At 38.1% G+C, this 22,142-nt stretch overlaps 1 protein-coding gene across 3 annotated transcripts in view; it reads right to left on the bottom strand.

The window, feature by feature from the left end:
• Nucleotides 1-22,142, bottom strand: part of CDKAL1 (CDKAL1 threonylcarbamoyladenosine tRNA methylthiotransferase) — a 250,115-nt gene that overhangs the window by 63,736 nt on the left and 164,237 nt on the right. For all 3 annotated transcript variants that reach the window (XM_035126314.3, XM_035126316.3, XM_035126315.3), the window contains 2 exons: nucleotides 16,428-16,573; nucleotides 1,935-2,115 (listed from right to left, as the gene is read on the bottom strand). In XM_035126314.3, the coding sequence (XP_034982205.1) occupies nucleotides 1,935-2,115; nucleotides 16,428-16,573 (327 nt within the window). The remainder of the gene's footprint in view (nucleotides 1-1,934; nucleotides 2,116-16,427; nucleotides 16,574-22,142) is intronic.

Genomic DNA, 22,142 nt, shown 5'->3' with positions numbered 1-22,142 from the left:
CAACTTTTTGAAACATGTGCGTGAGTGACAGCAAGAAACAATGCAGAGGATTATGTGTGTTTAAGATGTCCACAACTTCATTGGTTACAGTCCACACAGTTTAGTGTAGGGTAGGCTGAGGATACCATCACTGGGCAGGTTAACTATACTTGCCAATGTCCTAGTTCCGGCCTACGGGTCCACCATGGCACCCCAGGCAACTTCAGAGTACGGCAGCCTATCAGCTAGCCAAATTCAGGGTGTGGGCAGAAAGCAGCACCCCAAAACCTTACAGGAATTCCCTTAGGATGCCCATCTCCCACTTAACCCCACCATGGATGCTGCCAAGTTCCTCTCCCATTTGCGACAAGGTTGTGACAGGTTCTCGATAACTGCTGTGAGGAAGGCAAAATCTGCTCAGAGCCAGGCCCAATTATACCTTTAGATAAATTCCCTCCTTGCAGCAAGCCTCAGTACACAGCTGTGTACACCAACATAACTTCAAATGAAGAATAAAATGAAGGTGGACGAGCAGGTATGTTGGTGACAGAAATGCTGCAGCTGCAAGGTGGTCCTGTATTTATAGCAGCTGATTGGCTTTTAGAAGTGAGGCCTCCGCAGAACCCTGTGCTACCCTGATGCCATATACCCTCTTTCAAACCCCGTGGGGCACAAACTGGCATCCCCTATCAAGGTGGGGATCTGGAACCTGCAGGAATAGATTCTGTGTCAGCTGTATAAAGACAGATGTCCTGATTTCACCAACATGTGTGGAAGAAGGCTTCCATGAGTATATCCTTAGCTGGATGGAGGCCAACAGGTTCAAATGGGTGCAATATACATGATTTCTGAAATCAATCCAGCAACTGGGGCTGCATGTATATAGAAAACTTTTAAAAGCTGAAATCCCACTAATAACATGTTTGAACTGTCCTTCAACCACCCCATTCCTCTTACCAAACAGCTGATTTGCAGGAATTCAGCTTTTAAAAAAGGCTTATGTACACACAACCCCAGCTACTCTGTGATGGACTGGAGCCAGAAAATGGATTAATTTCAGTTAAGGGATTGTTAGAGAGCAGAGTTCCCATCATCGCAGAACATTTACTGCCAGTCTATTATGCCACTGAGATTATGTGATAGTGCCTCAAGTTCACAGGGGTGGTCTAAGACAACTTTCATGCTGTATACCAAGTACTAAGTGTTAATAAGCCAACTTTTTCTCATTTTCATGAAAGACTGTCCCTGGATGGATGAAACACAAATTAAACTCACTAAAATAATGCACATTAATATTAACTGACACTATCGTTTTTAGCTTTGAAAGCTTTGGGACCAAAAGCAATTTAAAAAAAAACAGCAACCCACAAACTCCTCTCTGCATGAATTAAAGTAGAGTTGATGCCATCTTGTTCAATTAAATTACTTCCCACATTAAATGGAACCCAGGGGAATCAGCAACAAGGTTGATAAACACAAAGTGGTTGCATAATTTTCTGACCAGCAGATATTAGCAGGTTCCTGAAAACCCCAAAGTTATAAACAATATTTGCAAAATTCCTAATAGATTTTACTGTAGAGGTTGAAAGGTGATGTACTATTTTACAATGCTGTGCAATCATGGTGGATATTTATGAAGCAGGCCTCCACAGATTAGAAGAATGTAACATGCAAATCCAACCTTTGATATATACTAAGATTAATATAATTTGTCTTATTATATAAGATTAATATAATTTGACTTATTACTGTATATCTAGCAAAGGATTATAGTGGGCATGTGTGAAAGTATTGGTCTGCATAACAAAACTTCAAAAATGTAGAAAAAGTAAAATACGTAATAATAATTTTTTAAAATTCCTGGTATCTACTGACCCATGTATACACACATCTTAACATCTCTCATAAGATGAGCTGTCCTTTAAAGATGGGGAGGAGGGAAACAGATCACTTACTACTTGGGCTGGAACTTGATGCATTTTTGCAGCAGGAGTCCCAGGCCTGGGGTAAAACTGGTTAATAAAGAGACTTGGAAACTTGTACTCTTCTACAAGCTTCATGGTTTCTTGAAAATCTTCATCTGTTTCCCCTGGAAACCCACAAATGATGTCTGTGGCAATTGTTATTCCAGGCACTCTGAAACGAATGAAAATACGAAGTGTTAAGCTGAAGACTGGACATATTAGCTTCTTCCCCTAGCAAAATATTAGGCATTTAGACTGTTGCATAACATACATTGCATTTACCTATGGAAACTGACAACCATTAAATATAGCTTTACTGTATATAAGGAAAAGTCCAAACTACAAAATTCAACTAGCTTAACTGTCACGGTTTCCCTCCAATACACCCATAAATTTTAGTTCTGCAAGGAAGCTTAGAATTTCTAAGAAATCATTCTCGGTAGGATACAAAAAACTAAAATTCTCAGGGTTCTTTCAGGGAAGCCATAACAGTTAAACCATTTTATATTTGCAACACAGATGTTTGCCCAGAGACCAAGAAAGAGGTTAGGAAGGTATCATTTTTGAAAGTGAATGGCCAGCTACACTACAATTCTTCAGGGCATTTCTCCACAGCAATTTCCAAGGCTTCCAGGCTAGCCAGACTCATTGGAAGCACACTGGAAGAGAATGGCCCCTTTCTAACCCATGCTGTTGATGGTATGCTGAATATTGGAATATTCCCCTTCTAGGGTATGGGGTGTGGACTACCAAGGGGATGTGGCAATTGTGCCATGTCAGCACATCCAATAATGCACACTGACATATACTGAGCATATTTTTGAGCTCTTCCAGGATTTGCATAAATATGTACTCCAAAATTATAATACAGAAATATTCTGAATTCTGTCCTTGCTTCACATGGGAAAGATTTGCAGCTCTGACAGGCTTAAATGAGGCAAGCTATTCGACTCTACAAATGAATGGCAAGTAGCACTGTCTGACATCTTGAAGATTAATAAGATGCACATTATATTTGACAAAAAGCAGTTACAGTTTAGTTATACCAGTCATTTTAATGACACAGCTGGCATTAGCTAAAGCATGTGATACCTACAGCATTGGTAATGACATCCACTTCATGTGTATTTCCCAGTTTCTATGGGAACGTGAATGGTAAGTTTCAGTCATGCTAGCTTCAGTGAAATGTCCATGACATGTGTTCCATCCAAGAAAAAAACACCCCTCTCTGATTGACATGGAATAATTTTGGTGCTAATATGGAAATTAAAAACTAATGCATTTCCCTCCCTAAATTTTTCTTTCCAAACAAAATGAAAACTTGGAAAAAGAGGAGATTTAATTCAATAGCAGCAGGCCTTATCTAAATCATAAGATCCCTATGGTTCTCCTAACATTCTTACAGACAATAATACAAACACATTTTAAAAGGAAAAAGGATGTACAAAATCAGTAATTCATAAAAGAAAAAATTAAATTACTCCAACATCCTCTTTTTCTTGACCAACTTTTTATTATGATTTATTATTATTATTTATCAGAAAAAATAAGGAGCTGTTGGGGGTATTGCATTCTAATTTGCAACCTTAAACCAATCCCAGGGGTCTGAAAATATTTCCAGTATGTTCAAATTGAGCACCTATTCCAAAAGCAAATGCAAAAAAGCACTGTGCTAAAAAGAATCTGCCAGTAGACCCATGTCTGAGCTGCATAACTTCAGATTGCAATAATAATATTGAATGACCAAATGCTCATCCCACCAGAGGTCAAAGAGAACAACAATTACCAGACCTTTAGAAGGCATCTTAAGGCAGCCCTGTTTAGGGAAGCTTTTAATGTTTGATGGATTTCTGTACATTAGTTTTGTTGGAAGCCGCCCAGAGTGGCTGGGGGAACCCGGCCAGATGGGCGGGGTATAAATTATAATTATAATTATTAAAGCAACCCCTTCAAATAGAAATCAGTCTGTCAAGGAAATGTTGTAGCCCAGCTTCCTCCCTCACTTTTGGGTGAGAACCCAAAATTTCCTGAAATCTTGCACGCTCTATAAGATCTTGCCCAAATGGAAGTGGCTAGTTCTCACCTCTAAAGCCCTAACCTGCATGGGACCAGGGTATCTTTAGTATTGCTTCCATTCATATGAATGGTCCTAAGCTTTACCATCTGGGATGGAGGCAGCATTCAGAAAGTGATTCTTGATGAAAGGATACAAATATGCATTGAGTGTCACCCTTTCATTTGCTAACTATTTGAGGGTATAAATCAAACATCTGCACCAAAAGCTATCTATATATTCCTATTGTGCCATGTAGTATACAAGTAAATGAAAAAAGCACACACAGATGTTTAGAAACTAGGGTCTGACTGACACATCTTTAAGAAAAGCCTAAATGAAAGCTACCCCTGGCCAGTATAACAGTGTCATAAAACACTTTGTAGCAGCAAAAAATAAAATCATTGGGATCAACACTGATAAACAGAAAATATTAATTCAGTATGTGGTTTTCAAGGAAGTTTTACTAGAATAATACTACTGAAATAAATGGACCTAACTTATCCTTGCTCTGTAATTGAAATGTGTCTACTTTGAGTAAAACATAGTTGAATACCATCCAGTTTAAGGAAGTTCCTTTTAAAAATGCCAGTTATTGTGTGTTCTATTACAAGTTCATTATTTAAGCCTTCTGTTTGGATTACTTTTAACAAACTCAAATCTGTTGATGATGTTCATACTTCCAATAAATACATCAGCAGGAGACTCCTCACAGGCAGGACACCTGCTAACATCTTTTATTCATGTACATGCTCCCGGTGCATAACAATTACATTGTTTCATATATTGCAAAATGTATTCTATAAGCAGCTGATATATTACTGCAACCTACTCTGTCAGGCACTTTCATTTGTGCTCTAGTTGCACCGAAGTACAAAATGACTTTTCACTGTTGCATTTCCTTTTAAATGTCTATAATGACAACACTCTGCCACACTCTACAAACAGTGAATATTTTAAAATGCAAATACGTCTTTCAGGCTTTTAAAAAATGCAATTTGTTTCCATTGCTTCATATACCAGAGGGAAGAACAAGAGATGGCAATGCTTTCCTAGACACATTAGGTCACAGTAACTAGAGCTTGGGTTCTGAGAGGTGCCCACCCACTCCACAAACCAGTGTTTTGTCAAGGCTTTTCATCTCTTCTCCTTTTAACTCTTGTGGCATGCTACTACCACCTAATTCCCAGAAAGAAGACTTCCTCATTTAAGCTCTTGGCTACTCGCTCCCATCAGACTTAACCTTTGACACACACTGGCTGCACTCGGGAACAGAGGGAGCAAAATTTGCAGCAATCCAAGATTTAAAGAGAAGTGGGCTACTACAAATATAGAACCATTCAAGCACAACCTTCAATGGGAAATCTTTGTTTTAATCACCATTACTCTCAGATTTTCAGCATCCTGACTATGAACATTTTCATTAACCTATCCGCCTGAAGTACTGAGCTGCCCTCTTCCAGAAACATGTCGTACTGTATGTTATTTGAATGAGCCACTAAAAGGTATCAAGTAATTCATCATCCGATAACTTTCCACAGTGTGTTTGACATATATGCTTGGTAAATTTCCTATCTATATCATCATGCCAAGTGGTAGGAAGAATTTATTTCCCATCCTATGAATAAATATCATATCAACACATTATAAATACTATAAAACAGGCAGAAAGGACTCTTCTGCAGAGTATTTTTTGAATAGAGGAAATAACTGGACAGTTCAGATTTAGGCAGAAATTGATACATTTGATTATAAACTGAGATATCCTAAGTTCCTTTGGCTTTTTCCTTCTAGGCTTATTGACATGGTGGCGTTAATCTATCTATCTATCTATCTATCTATCTATCTATCTATCTATCTATCTATCTATCTATCTATCCATCTATCTATCTATTAAACAGAATCCTCTGCTTTAGTTGCATGCTGAGTGAAACAGTCTTCTTTCTGTTTCCGTAACAGTAGTGGAGGGTTCTAGAGATAGCTTTCTCAGCAAGCAGAAGTAGCCTAAATGCTTTTTGCTCCCAACTTTCACCAATGATTTCTTTGAAGGCATAATTTCAGTTTGGAGCCCCATTTGGGCTTACTTATCCTTAAACAGTCTAAACTTGCCATACAAATGAAACCCTGTACAAAACTTCATTAAAGATTTATAACTTCAGGTCATTACTGTTTTATGACTTTAAAATGAGAGACTTAAGACAAAAGCTCAACATCCTTAAACTTCATTTCCATTAAATCTCTAATAAATACCATCTGGTGTGTACTTTGGGGATATAATACACGTCAAAAACTCAACCACATTATGAGAACCAGCACCAAGTTTATCTGAAATGCATATTTGAACAGATGTGTTTAAATTACATCTCCTTCTATGCACATGCATAAATTCAGAGCAAGCGTGTGTTGATTTAAAATGCATAAAAATGGGATTTGGAGATGCATCACAAGTGAATGGCATCTCAATGGATCAAGGCTCACATTACTAAAGGTCATTACTAAAACTAAGGTTTGCATTTATTAAGAGTTGCATCGGGGAAATGATCATGAGAACTGGCTTAACATTTGCTGCATGATAGCAGTCACTGAAAACTGTCACCTAATTTTCTGTTACATCTCCACATTTAGTTTTCAGCACCATCGCTAAATATTATTTGCTCTACTTAAACAGGAGACAATATTATTTAGCTGTAAGCTGCTCAATTTGGCTTTAAACAGCTGCTTATGCCAGTTTGGCATAAAAGCAGAAATTCCTTGCATTTGGCATGGTGATTTCAGAAGACGGAGCCCCAACAACATGAATGCCATTCTCTCAACACCAAGTTCAAGCTACCATTATAAAATGGCATGTTCAGTAAGGAAAACTTGTCTGGATGGTTCAATAATGCACAGAGCAGTGCTGAAATGTAGAGATATGCACTTGGAATGGGAAGACTTGTTTAATTCTTCACTCAGCCATGCAGCTTTTGGGGTGGTGTTGGGCGATTCAAGATTTCATAGCTTAAAACTCCTCACTGGATTTGTGTGTGAATAAAGTGACCAACTTCATCTAGCCTTGCCCCTTTGCCAAAGCCACTTACCCCATCACATCTTACTGAAGCCCCTCCCTCCCTGCTGTAAAACAGTCTTTAAAAAGTGAAATAAACTAATTTAAGCATATAGTAGTAGCTAAAGTGGTTAACAGACTACACACATCAGTGTGAGGAAATACATAAGGTCTCATGGGCAAAACACGGGAGGTGGAGTAAGCATGTTGCATAGCAAACAGTGATGAATGACAAATTAAATTTCAGTTCCTGTTTGGATACACTATATTTTTAATATGCTAGTTGTGATAATTTTATGCCCATTAAAATTTTCCATAGTTATATTTTATGTTTCTAAAGTAACAGAATGACTTTCAAAATGGAAAAGAAAAAAGAAGTGCTAATGTAGCTTTTTTTTCAATTTTTCTGAAAATTTCTGTTTTTTTCCGTGGAAAAAAGGGTTTTTTTCTGAGCTTAAAAATTTCCGGAAATTTTACATCTCTAGTTGTATCTGTCTCTCCCTACACTCACCAGGATTCAAGGTTTCTTCTTTGGTGTGTTTGTGATGACAGCTCTCCCATGTCTATTTTGTCATTTAGATCTGTTAAAATCAGTGGAGCTTAAGTTCTTAAATACTTGCAAAATGGGATTTAGGCACAGTTACCTAAGTTGTAATCAAACAACTCACGGCATTTGCTTTTGCAAATGGTTATAACCATAAATAAGCCAAGACCTTTTTAAAGTCCAAAGATGGCCTCTTGAGAAACGCTCTTCAGCAGAGTTGAGGTGGGGGTAATGATGAGACTAGAAAACAAGTGAGCTAGCTTATAAATAATTACATGTGCCAGAAGCTGTTCGACTTGAAACAATATAAACTCAATAAAAAGCTATTGCCCTAAAGCATGAATTTAACTTTTTTATTGTTCATGTCAGTGGAATGCTTCTCTTTAAATAGTTACTTCACAAATCAGTCGATGTTTTGAAACATGTTACTACGACAGCAGCACATCTAACTATTCTTGGGGAAATGGAAGCAAATTGTATGTACACTTCAAAAACAGTGGATCTCATGGCTATGAAAACCTGGAAATACATTTCATAAAATAGTCTAGGAATGAAAGCAGAAGCCACAAGCGGGGCTTACAACAAAACATTGCAATGGGGAGGAGTGCTCCTGAAAGGTTTCTGGCCAACCAAACATGCCCTCTTTCAGCATTTCCCCACTCAATTTTCTGCCCCTCTCAAGTCAGTCAGAAATATATGCCCATGGAGCACAGTTAGCCATCAGTGGGGTGTTTTGATGTCCTCCCCCTTTATACTGTACTCTAAATAGCGTGATTTTTGTCATTTTAAATGCCTTGGAATTTTCCAAGCTTGCTGATATGAATGGTGTATATTGGCTACACTAGGACAGGCACTCTGAGAATGATTGTATTATTAGTATATTTTATTACTGAGTGCTTGAAAAGCATGTTCTCTGTTCTTAGACAAAATCCACAAAATTATCTCATGCTATTCCCACCATTTAAAAGCTTTATTAGAAACATTTAAGAGTTACAAATACCTATATGAAACTTTTGCCTACCAAGTGGGTGAACATGCCCTTCAAATATAAAGGGACCTTTGCGCCATGGCGCTCAATGTGGTTAAGACAGGCCTGTGTATATATCTTCCAGTCATTTCATACCTTGTGTGTTATTTATAATGAATTTCCAGTTTGGTGAATATAAACACTACTGTTTTCTTTCTTTTTGTCTGCTCACTGTGTTCCAAGGTTCCCATAAATGCTAGAGACAGATCTGAATAATTGTTAGCTTTTATATCATCTAAGGAAAGTGGCTTTTGCTTTGTTGTTGCAAGCTGCTATGGTGTAACATACAATCTTTTTGCTCTGTGTCCAAACTATCCTAGTTATTCTGCAGCAAGCATCCAGAATCAGCATCACCATCTAAAGGTCTCAATATATTGCCAACGATACATTAAAAACTATGCCCCCAGTGCTTTTCATTGAAAGTTGAATCCAAAGAAAAACTCTCAGTAATTCAAAAGCTCGCTTGCTATTTTGTAATCTTTACTTGAGATGGTTTAAAATAATTATCCAATATATTTTCCAACATGATTTCAAATCTGAAGAAGTGTGCATGCACACGAAAGCTCATACCAAAATAAAAACTTAGTTGGTCTTTAAGGTGCTACTGAAGGAATTTTTTTTATTTTACTTCGATCCAGACCAACACGGCTACCTACCTGTAATCAAATTAGAAGAGTTATCTTTGCTTGGCCAGTCCAACTCTATTTCCCATCACAAAATAGGTAATTTGTATTACTCCTCTTAGGCTTTAACAATCTGAGGTTGTTTTCAGTGAAAACTATTACCCACATGGAAGGAGGAAACCTAAATATCTTAAGCAAATACATTCCTTGACTAAGAGTGAACTGCATACAGAAACTAAGCAGAGTACACACTGTATTTTCCACAGTATTATAAACAGGTCCCCTGTAGGCAAGAGGCTAGACGATAAATGATCGGAATGAATGGAATGAAGAAGTGAATGTCTGGAAGTTTAAAATATAACACTAAGTCACAGGGCAATGTTTCTGAATGCCGGATTCAAGGAAGAGGGTATATTGCAAGACTAATGGCTAACTGAGATAACACTTTTTCGGTCACTGCTCAATTGGCTGACAAGCAGTTGCCAACAGTAGTGTATGAATCAAGTCTGCTTGAGGACTGAAACACACAGTGTGGGTGAAACTGTCCTGTCACTTCATAAAGTTCCTGACCAAAGTTAACTGCCACAACTCTGGGGGGAAACCCAACCGCCCCTTTTTTTAAAGGAGACAAGTCCAGCAACAAGTTAACTTTATTAGGAAAATGCGTTGTTGTGTTCAGATATAAAGGCTACCTTTTCTAAATAAAAGAAAGTACTTTTTTATGCAGGCTGAAGATCATCAATCAGATACACTCAAGTTAAAATCATAGAGAAGGATGCATGGTATGAGGTGGGCGTCTTCACTGTACTCTTTTCAGCATCTGCTAAATATATTTTTGGTTAAGCAAGCCTATCCAGACATGCAGAAGTTGTCATGTGTTTAACCATGTGTTACAGCTTATTATTGATCTCAGGTTTCTTTTTTTAATGTATGAATGTTTTAAATATTTGTTTTAACTGTTTTTTTTACTGACCATTTTACAGTTTTATTCTTTTTGTAAAGCACTTTATTAGAATCAAAGGCAATATAACTGCTGTGAAATAAACGAGCATTAAGCCTAACATTAATATTACAAACCTTATATATGATATTATCTCCTTCTTCTCCTTCTTCTCCTCATATTGTATGCATATGAGGGCCTGAAAATTTCATCAAGCATTTAAAATGATAATTCTACCGCTGCAAGTGTATGAGCTACCAGAAAAGCCGTATTTTAAAAATCCATTAAGAACCCTTCATTTGAAAAGCATTACGATCTATTGGATCAGTGATCTGTAAATGAAGAAGGATCAGCAAAAGGACTGTAATTAATCTGAAGGTGCTTGTCAAAAATTGCTTGTTAATATTACATGCTGATGATGAGCATTAGTAGAAAGCAAGCTGTGCAGCACTGCTGAGGAAATGCACTTGCCAAAATTTAGATATACAAAAAACCTAAGTGATATTGTGCACCCAAAAGCCTTGCATGATTATTTGTTACTATCTAAATTTCAATTGATGGTGCGTTATATATTAATTCATTAAGAGTGTATTTCATCCTTCTTTGCAGAAAGTGGGGCAGCTTCCAACTTCTACACATTGTGAAAATATTTAAAATGTAATAAATTACCAAAATGCTCAGTGCCAGAATGATGAAAATACAATAAATGCTTTAATTTTATTCAATGGGAAGCCTAATGTCTGTTTTGCTAGAGGCAGCTTAGCATAAGAGAACCATTCTGGGGAAACGAAGACATGAGTTTGTTTATGGGATGTCCACAAATAAATCCATTATGGGAGAACAAACGTAGGTGAAAGAGGTTTTAAGCTCTTTTTAAAATACGTATGTGGCAGTAGCATAATCAAGAACTCAAATACGTACTGCAGTCACTGGCTAGCTACTCTGTTGCTGCCATCCCCTTCTCTTGTTGCGGAACAAAGAGCCTGAGATGGGAGGATGTTGTGTTGTTTCCATCTTGGACACTTGGTTGCAGGTTTCTCTGTCCCAGTAGGTTGAAGGAGATGGTGGTCTAGGAACAAGGGGGCAGTTGAGTAAAGAGTGCAGGCACTGGAGACCTATTAGAATGGCCCATCCCAGAAGGATGTCTGAGTGTCCTTGGGGAGTTTTCACATTGCCATATCTGGGGTTCCTGTTGATATTTTAAGCTATGTTGTGGAATTCAAAGATGACATGGGTGCTTCAATATAAGCAAATATGGTATATTCCTATATAGGCTGCCTGGGCTAGAAGCTGGGGGCACTATGCTGCTGTGTCAGTTCAGGTAAGAAAGAAGTGCTGCTGTAAAATCTTCTGACAACCTTGAAAAACCTTCTCCTGACGACAAAGGGATGGTATCTGCAATATATAAAATACTACTCCAAAATCCCATGAATCCCCTAGACACAATCAAAAGACAATGGGAAGATGACATAGGCTACGAGATTAACCCCACTCAATGGACCAGAATGTGGTCTAAACCCCGCTTTAAATCCATATCAACAAAAAGGAAAGAACTCACTCTGAAACTCACCTACAGCTGGTACCTAACACCAAGAAAACTAGCGCTAATACGCCCAGGAACCTCAACAAAATGCTGGAGAGGGTGCACCTCAACAGGCACATATTTCCACATGTGGTGGGAGTGCCCCCAAACCCAACTATTCTGGACAACAACCATAAGAGAAATATGTAAAATAACCAAGCAAATATTAGAAATAACCCCAAAATTGACCTTGCTAAACATCTTCCAATACAATAATGCCCACCTGCATCACAAAGAACTCATAACCCACTTACTCTCAGCAACCAGAAACACCGTAACCAGACACTGGAGAGACCTGTCAGAAATAAGCATGGACCAATGGTACCAAACAGTATGGGAAACAGCCTTAGTAGAAAAATTAACCAATAAGCTGAAACTGACACGAGGACAAATTGAAGAAGACGGCTTCACCCCGGTATGGTTCCCCTTTATCACATACACAGCCCAACAAGACAATGACAAAAATCCACCAACAGCATACAAATCAATATGGCTAACCTGATCCAAAACACCCACCCACCCCACTCACACACGAAACAAAGACCACCACAGTCAACCACAAATGAACAACCATATCCTAGGCCAACCCAAACATCTCTGACCATCAAAGGAACACAAGCGAACAGCAGAGAACCTACACAAGCGACGCTGACAACCCCCCCCACATATATTAAGCAAAATAGAAACATCGTCACCTGACCCCCATCTACCTCTTTCCCCCCTTTCTTCCCAATGTCTCAACAAATGAAACTGATTCGTAAAAATGTTATGAGAGACATTGCACATATCTTTGTAAACCAAGAAAACCTTTAATAAAAAAAGAAAAGAAAGAAAGAAGTGCTGCTGGCCAGTTGTTCACCTGTCAGACTGATGGAATCTGTTCTGGATGGGGTTGGGCCCCCTGCTAAATGGGCAAAATACTTACACATTAAATTAAAAAGTGATTGGACGTTTGTACAGAACCATGTAAAGAAGCAGAAGTATGGCCAGGAGCACTATCCAGCTCCAAAATGAATAGCTGTATCATCATTATTAAAAGGCCTAGTTGATCAACACAAGAGCAGTCAACTATAATGTTGAAACTCTGAGAGCTAACAAAGTAATTAGAATCAGTTAAAAATATAATATTTTCAATGCCATTCTTAAGTTGCTTAAACTGATTTATGTCAGTGAAGTGAATACAAAAAGTGACATTCAGATCTAGGATATTTTTTTAACTGATGTTACCAGATATCATAGGGACCCAGGTGGCGCTGTGGTTAAATCACTGAGCCTAGGGCTTGCTGATCAGAAGGTCGGCGGTTCGAATCCCTGTGACGGGGTGAGCTCCCGTTGCTTGGTCCCAGCTCCTGCCAACCTAGCAGTTCGAAAGCACGTCAAAATGCAAGTAGATAAATAGGAACCGCTACAGCGGGAAGGTAAACTGCGTTTCCATGTGCTGCTCTGGTTTGCCAGAAGCGGCTTTGTCATGCTGGCCACATGACCTGGAAGCTATACGCCGGCTCCCTCGGCCAATAATGCGAGATGAGCGCGCAACCCCAGAGTCGGTCACGACTGGACCTAATGGTCAGGGGTCCCTTTACCTTTACTTTACCAGATATCATATGCAGGAATGAGCAAATGATCAGTCCCCCAAAGCATTTTCACTCCACCGCATTCACAAATATTTCATACAAATTATTTGTTTTTAGAGAAATGGGAACATGGAATTTAGATGTACTGTGGCAGCTTCTCCTGTTTCTCTGGTGTTATGTTCAGTGCCACAATGCCCAACATCAGCTCTTGGTCATGACTCATGTGTATGTTTGCAGCTAGGTTTTTGAATTTCATCATTACAACCAGGTGGAGGAAGAAGAAAAAATGGTGGGACTACTGAACAGACCCATAGATATTCTATTAATACAGCATATTAGTGCTAGAAACTGCAGGCGCCTGATGTAATGTTTTGCTTTTGCCATGTCTGTGATGAGATGTCTATATGGGAATAGCTATACAGGAAGGTCATAGTTGGCTGCCTCTAGGAGATGAGACACTACAAATAAAGACCTCCCTATATACAGTAGCAAAGAGAAATGAGTTCTACAGATGTGACCAGCTTCAAATATCCAAAATGTGCCCCTGCTCCCAGCAGACCTAGACTATATGTTGGAAATATTTTCTTATGCTGTCTGGCAACTCTTAGTTACTGGTTCCACTACATGAAGAGGTAGAATTTTAATACAATTTTAATAAAATATGTTAAAAAAGCTTGGATTTCAAACTTTTATCATTAAAAAAAAGCTAATGGAGAATTCCTTAAGTTGGACTGATATATACTCAATAACCAGCTGTCAAATTTGGATATTAAATAATTATATGCATATTTTGTGCTATGACTGCTCAATTGAATACATTTCTATATAAGTCAATGTCTGCATGTGTTCAGCTGCTTTACTGGGTTATTTGACAGCAAGATGCTATTATAACAATAGCTGCCAACTTTCAACACTCCAAAGATTAATGAGTCAGCTTTAATCTTTGAATATATGCAGTTCCATACAAAGCAGTATAAATTAAAAATAATGCATACTTTGATCCTTTGTTTGAAGAAAATACAATATTGCCAATCATACTGTAAAATTATAGTGGCAATAAATAAAATAACTGTCCCAATCAATCTAACAACGAATAAAAAATTTTTTAGAAGTGATGTAATAAAACAAGCTTTAGTATCACTCCTGGTCATTTGCTATGTGTAATCACATGGTAGAGTTCCACAGCCCACATTGGAGTAGTTACCTTAGGAAGGTTTTTTTTCTGCTTCAGAATCTATAGGTAAAGAAAAATGGGCTAAATTCAGTTGCTTGCATGAAGCCTTAAGCGGAGTCCTGAATTTGAAGTACAGTGGTACCTCGACTTATGAACGATTTGACAACCGAATTGTTTGACTTATGAATGGGGCAAATGCAGCACGCTTACGAATTTCTCGACATCCGAATGGAAACCGCAACGGTTTTAGATAGGGTTTTTTCGACTTCCGAATTTTTAGATGGGGTTCCTTCGACTTACGAATTTTTCTGTTTCCAATGCATTCCTATGGGAAATCACATTTCCAATGGCGCTTTTCGACTTATGAATTTTTCGACCTACAAAGGTACCTTCGGAATGGATTAAATTCGTAAGTCGAGGCACCACTGTACCTGGGATCAATATGCTCAGTTTTAAGTGTCATTAGAGAAAACGTGGTTCTGGTTAATTATTGGTGCAGAAATTAAGAGTTTTACAAATATCACTGCAACTGAAAGTGTTCAAAGCCATTTTTACATACGGTTTGGAGAATATTAAAATCTATTCATTCATCTTTTCTGCAATCTCCATTTTCGTCCTTTAGCACATCTTTGACTCCCTTTTAGTTCAAAGGTGAAAGCATCGCCCTAGCCAATTCTAGGTTTTAGAATGTATTTTTATGTCATGTGTGAATTAGAATGTATTAACACAAGTATATGCTTTGATGGAAAATGGTTTAAAATAAAAAATGCATATTTACTTTATTTCTATTCCATTGCTAACTCTGAAGAGCTTAGGACAACAGGTATCTAGGTTTCCCCACCTAGTCTACCATCCCACCCTATCAAGGTTTGAGCGATTACATATTAATTACAGCAGACCATTCTTGCCCAGACCATATTGTTCCTGCTCCTAGAGAAACAATTTACAACAATCCTACTTTTATCACTATGAGTGATAAAACTATGAGTAGTCATTGGGAAAATGCAACTATTAAAGTTCCTAGAGCATGATCTCTGTCTCTTTTTAACAGTAGTATGATTTTTGGCAAAGATAGCTACTTCCTTCTCCAAAATCTGCTGCATTATACATCTTGAAAGCTGAGAAATAATTTAGATCCCTACAAACATTTTCAACTCTTTTCATACAACAATGCTAACTCGTTCAGTGACTTCTTCAGAAAAAAGAGAGGTACACAGATATAGTCAATAGCACTATTCTATACAGATCTGCTTGGAATTCTCATTGTTAATAGTGTATACTTCCAGATAGGAAAGTAGCCTAAAACAATTGTAAGCCAGACATTCCATAAAAGGACAATCAGTACAATTTTCAGTAAATAGTCTGTTCACAGTTCTCAATAATTGAATTGCTCATTTCATGTTGCTGTAAATATTTCTTAGATAGGAACAGGATTCTGTTTGTTAGAGCCAATGGAAAACATTTTCAAATAGACTTCTACTGTTGTCAAAATAATTCATGCCATTATGGAAAAGGATTCAGAACTAGAGCCATAAATTGTAATAATTTGCTAAAGTAAATTCCTTGGATTAACACACAAAAGCCATCCTATCCCATAATACAGTAAATATAAAAGCAACTTTAGAGAGTATTATCCTGTTATGTTATTGCAGCTTGCAGTTTTTTTGCACTCAGTGTCAACTATCCTGAAAAGATACATTAAAAAAGATTTCAATGAAATACATTCCAAAAAATCTATATATAGTTATTTGGGCGTAACTTGAAATAGATTAGAAGCCCACATCAAAGCAACTGTTGGCACAGACGAATTCTGAAGATACAGAAGGATTATTTTCTTTTCTACCTTAATTGTGATGTTGCAGGTTAACTGCTGAAAACCAGGGGGGGGGAAGCTTTTGATTTTTTTATTATGCATTAGACTTACTTTTCTTTAAGGAAATCCACTACCCTTTTGAAGTCCGCCAGACAGTATTCCCTCTTCATGTCCATGAGTACGCTATCAGAGGCACTTTGAACTGGTACATGAAGAAATGCATAGACTCTTGGATGGTTGAGAATTTTTGCCATTTCCTAGAAGATTAAAAATGAAAACAATAACATTTTTACCACATCCTGCTAGGCACAGCATTGCTTCCATTCATCACCTGCTTACAGAATTTAATATTAACCAGCATTACAACACACATTCATGTGAGCATGCACTGGAGTATTCAACATTTTATTTATGATGAAATCACATGCGCCTGCAATGGATCACCAATGAATATGTGAAACAAATTTACTGAAAAGCATCATGTCTGAGGTGGAGTATAGGAATGTGGAAGTTTCGAGGTGCTTCATTGTAAAGGCCCATTCCCCCGCCCTACAAGTCAACACTTGATTAACACAGTCGTTAAGTATACACATGTGTGTGGACTAGCCCTCCTCCAATTCTGTTACTTCTGTTTTCATAATTTCCTGCTGGAAATTTCCCCTTACCGAAACTGAGGCCTAGGTAAAGAACATGGCTATCTCTTCATTCTATTGGAGCCATAATTTGATTTGCTGTCTGATGATATGAAGTTAGATTTGTCCTGGGAATTTAGTAAAATACAAAATAAAAATCCCAATTTCAAACTTGTACTAAATTGGGTGGTTCAATTTTTTTTTTACTACTCAGTTATTTTTCCTGATGCCTGGAAATATTCTCCTTTCTACTTCCCTAGCAGATAACATCTCAAAATTTCAGTGCTTCTGTAAGTCCATAAGCCAATTGAGGCAAGGTCAAAACATGCATTATTTGCTTATTTGCATTTCTCCACCACCTCATAACATAACTTATTTTGAATGACATATATCATGACCAGGATCCCCACAACTATTTTTATGTACACAAGAGGCCTTTGAACTTGCATTTCTCGGGCAGACGGGTTATATCATGACAAACCATTGTTGAATTTGAAGGAAGTTTCCAAATCACTGGGCATCACCCAAGCCCTCAGAAGTTGCTAACACAACACTGGATGCTAACCAGCAAATGGAAAGTTGAAACACATAAGGACTTATGAGGCACAGCCAACAGGGAGATTTTTCCTTCATCTACGTAGTATGTTCAATACAATACAATACAAGGTGTTAACAAATGAAGCCACGGAAGATGGTTTAGGACACAGAGAGTTAGAGCCAACCACGTCACTGGGCGAGCAGAACAGCTTCCATGAGTGTAGTGAAACTCCTCTCCCTCTCACCTATATCCTTCGTCATAAAATTAGTCCTAGCTTTATTACAATAAGCAGGTTATAAAACCTGGCACAGAACAAACATCTAAAGCTGGGGGGTTCCCAATTTGTTTTTTTTATTGGTCTTTTCAGAGATTGGAGGTGTCAAGTGAACCACCACACACAAATATTGTAGCATTATTTTACTATATGACTTGCTGGGGTTGATACATTAAAAAACAAACAAACCGTGCTGCAAAAAGTTTAACTGCTCTAAAAAAATTAATCTGGAAAAATAACTCTTCTTCCTCCTTCCATGTAATCTCATTTGTTTTTACATCACCACACTAGATGCATCCTAAAGTCAAAGAAAAGTAACTGATACATTTACTATCTTGTTCTTACACAAGTAATTTAATTTAATGTAATGTAATGTAAAAAGCCAAAAAAGCTACAGATAGCAACACGTTTCCACGTAATTTTATGATGTTTTCTGGGATATGTTCTTATTAAGCTTCTTTTCCCCCTCATACTCTCATTTAAGAATTATATACAAAATTTCAAAAAACAAAAATTAAAAAACAAAACCCTGATACTAATGAATCAAATTGCATTACTGCAGATTATTCAGATGATGTTGTAAAGCAGAAAAATGTGTCAGGTCATCTGTCAAGGAACACAAAAGATTTTATGCATTCAAGTCAAATGACAGATTTGTAACAGCAGAGGTGGTGGCTGATAGAACTTTAATTAGCCATCAGAATATAAATACCTCATATACTGATATCTCATTTGGTTATTAATGAATATACAAATATTAAAAGAAAAACTGTCGACAGTTAATTATGTAAGGTATACATTTGCTCTGTGTTAATAGCATTATCTTTTGGCCCTGGTGTCCTGAGCCAATAGCAATTATAAAGATGATCTTCTTCTTCTTCTTCTTCTTCTTCTTCTTCTTCTTCTTCTTCTTCTTCTTCTTCTTCTTCTTCTTCTTCTTCTTCTTCGTGAAAGTAGATAATTTTATTCTTTGTAAAACTGTATTTTTCAGTGATACTTACATTTGCTACCAAAAATCTACAGACTCAATTAATGTTGATCATCCTCCTGCTGCTAATCCATGAACAAAATTAGCCTTAGCTCCAAAGATTTGCCACAGGCAGATGGCATTTATAAGTGACTGACAGAGGACTTGACACCGAGCACAAGATTTACGAGTGGAAAAGTCTGCATTCAAATATATCCCCCCCCCCACTATCTCTCATGGAATAATAGGAATTAAAGAGAACATTTGTGATGGATTTTAATTGCTGTAGGCTGCTTTGGGATCCAATTTTAGTTGAAAAGACAGAAAGAAATGCTAGGGTTGAATCAGGGTTGCATAAGTGGGACTCTACTCATGCAGCGGGGCTTTTCTGGCCCCACTTCTCACCCAATCAACTACACACTCACAAAGCTGTACCAGAGCACTGAGGAACTCTCTTGAATGGCATGGGATGTGGTACTCTGCTTGTGCAAACTGCCTAAGCCCTACTGGGATAGTTCAGTTGGTAGAGCATGAGACTCATAAACTCAGGATTGTGGGTTCAAGACCCACGCATTGCACAAGGTTGGACTAGATGACACTCGTGGTCCCTTCCAACTCTACTGTTCTATGGTTCTACTGCTGTTCATTCCCCGCCACCATCAGTACCACATCTCACATTGTGCTGGAGAGTTCCCTAACTCTCAGGGGTTGTTGGGAACTGTAATAGGGAAGAGGGGATAGGACCCCACCCCCCGTTCGCTGTACAAGCAAGATTCTGCTCATGCAAAACCTGAATCTGTACCATGCTAAACAATTGTATGATTAAAAACAACAACCTTGCAATCTAAGAAAAGAGTTCAAAGAATCTACAAATTCACTTCTGCTCCAAAAAGCATTGGAATTGTAAATTAAGCACCACCCTTAACTTGCCCACCATGAAAGCAATCAAGAGGCTGACAGTCTTAGATATGTGTTCACTTACAACTAAGCTGCCATGCATACACACTATGCCTTGATCTTTCAGCAACAATAAAGCTGGCACTGCATAAAAATTTAATAAGAATTTTCTTACATGCTGAAATTAATGCCACTGAATTCCCATTGGAAATAATGGGTGCAACAGCAACCTCCATTTGGAAAGAAATCCTATTGCTGGTCACAGATCAAATGAAGTGACTCTGGGAGAACACAGGGGAGCATCATCATTGGGACTGGCAGGGGTGCAAGATGGTGTGGAAAGGGGAAGGCACCACAGAGAATGGGGGTGGGTGGGTGAAATGACAGGAGAATACAGTGACTGGGTACAATGGCCAAGAAATAGGTGGAATGATAGGACTATGGCCCCATCCATCAGTCAGTAAAAGAGAACCTGCTCTGTTCTTGGCTTCCCTTTTTCCACCCCACTCCCTTTTCCTTTCATATTGTGTTTGTTAAGATGTGAGACTCCATCAAGGCCTGCCTCTCTTAATGTAGGAAAGTAGCATGTCTCAGGTAAGATTTCAGCTCTACTGTCATGTGAATTATCCAAGGGAAGCAAGGTTTGTTTTTTTACGAGGGAGAATTCAAGCATGGAGTTCCTCCACTTGTTGCCTGAAATGGTACTGTCTAGAAAGGGCTGTGTTTTGGGGTGTTTCCAAACATGGTAGCTTCATGAACATGGCTAAGATGAAAATCAGGAAAGACTATAGGGCTTGCTAAACAACACCAAGGAATGGTTAACTTATAGCACAGAAATAATACAATTGTGATGAAATCAACTCAACACATTTCTCAAAGGTGGCAAATTCTGTTAACACTGGGAAATATATTTCCATCACTCGCTAAATACATTTCACATCTTCTAAACAGCTTCACAGTGTAGAATATTATATTGAAGTATTTATTGTGTTATAAAGAGAGAGAGAGAGAGAGAGAGAGAGAGAGAGAGAGAGAGAGAAGAGGGAAGGAGGAGAAAATTAGTGGTTGTACAACAATACATTTTCAGGTGTTGTGTCAGAGCATGTCCAGAGAAGTGAAAGAGCAAAGAAATGCTATTGTAACTTGCTGTACCATTGGCATTTTGTGGGCATTCAAAGGAAGGGGAGGGGGAAGCACCATATAGGACTTGGCTCTATGGCTGGTGTATCACTGAAACACCCTGAATTAATAATGACGATAAAATCCACAGATGGCATGTGGTGGAGTTCGAACTAGACTCAGTTTGACAGGTAACATGGAAGGCTATGCATCTCATCTCATCTTGTGAAATTAAGCATTTAAATGGCACTAGCAGGTGTGAGCGGCCTTTAAATTTACCTATATACCTTCACACTAAAACACAAGGTGCAGTACAGACAGGAAAATTGTGAAAATGTTTTAAAAGGCTCATGTCAACTGATTTCTGAAGCAACAGCAAAGCAAGCAGCATTTAGAGCCAGATTTATCAACGGCATAATTTCACTGCTTTAGTTTACTTGCTACTTACACTGACAAACATGGGCCTTAAAAGCACACATACACCAGAATAACCAAAACTTCAACTCAGAAAAAAACCCATAGAAGAAACTCATATACAAGCCCAGTGTTCAAATTCTGGCAAACTTTGGCTCACTAATTCTGATCCTGACAATGTAGCCTCTATATAATGAAGGGAGACAATCTTCACATGGTCTCTCCCACAGCTCAGTGGAAAGAGCCCTCTGATCTGCAGATTAGTGGAGATGATTTCTCTGTACCTACTCTCATCTCTCAGCTGGAAAAACCCTCCTCCAGCTCCTGATGGAGATGATGTCACTGCAGTGCTCCAGAAGCACTTATTACACTGCTCATCAAGTCAGAAAGCTGCAGACAATCAAGGTGGAAGGCAAAAGAAACACAGTGGATACCGTTTTTTTTTTTTAAGTTGCCACTTTATTTTTCCTAAATGTAGCCACGTTGCTCTCTGTCGGTTCTCCATTGCTGGTTCTAATAGCCTTGGTTTTCACCAATGTTGGCCATTGATGCGAACTCTCAAGATCATTTCTGAGAACAAATGAAGTGTACCAGCTGTTCTTGAATGAATGTGAGTGGCAAACATTGATGTGAAGCAACAGGAAATGATGGAGATACATGTTAACAAGAGCTGTGGAAGGATTCTTACCAAGGTAGCTGCAGGCAATTTTTAGAGAACAAAGCTTTTATTTAGTAGACCCAAGAAATTTAGGTTCTAGCCCTGCCTTCAAGTACCATATGTCCATTAACTGACCTGGATGAAATGTAAAGCCATGAAAATCATGCCGACTTTTCTTCAGTTCATAAAACTAAATCATGCTAAAAAGAAAAAAATTAAAATACTCCATGTTGTAGCTATACAATAGGAATAAGCTGCCTATTGTATCCTGCAATCTGAGCTAAGCTTTGCCTTGAGGATTTCTTCCAAGACCTTAGACTGAGCTAT

Source organism: Zootoca vivipara, chromosome 8, assembly GCF_965207765.1.
Source record: "Zootoca vivipara chromosome 8, rZooViv2.hap1.1, whole genome shotgun sequence".
In the NCBI taxonomy this organism is placed as follows: Eukaryota; Metazoa; Chordata; class Lepidosauria; order Squamata; family Lacertidae; genus Zootoca; species Zootoca vivipara.
Note: the sequence above shows the minus strand (reverse complement) of the source record. Positions and strands in the feature narration are given on the sequence as shown.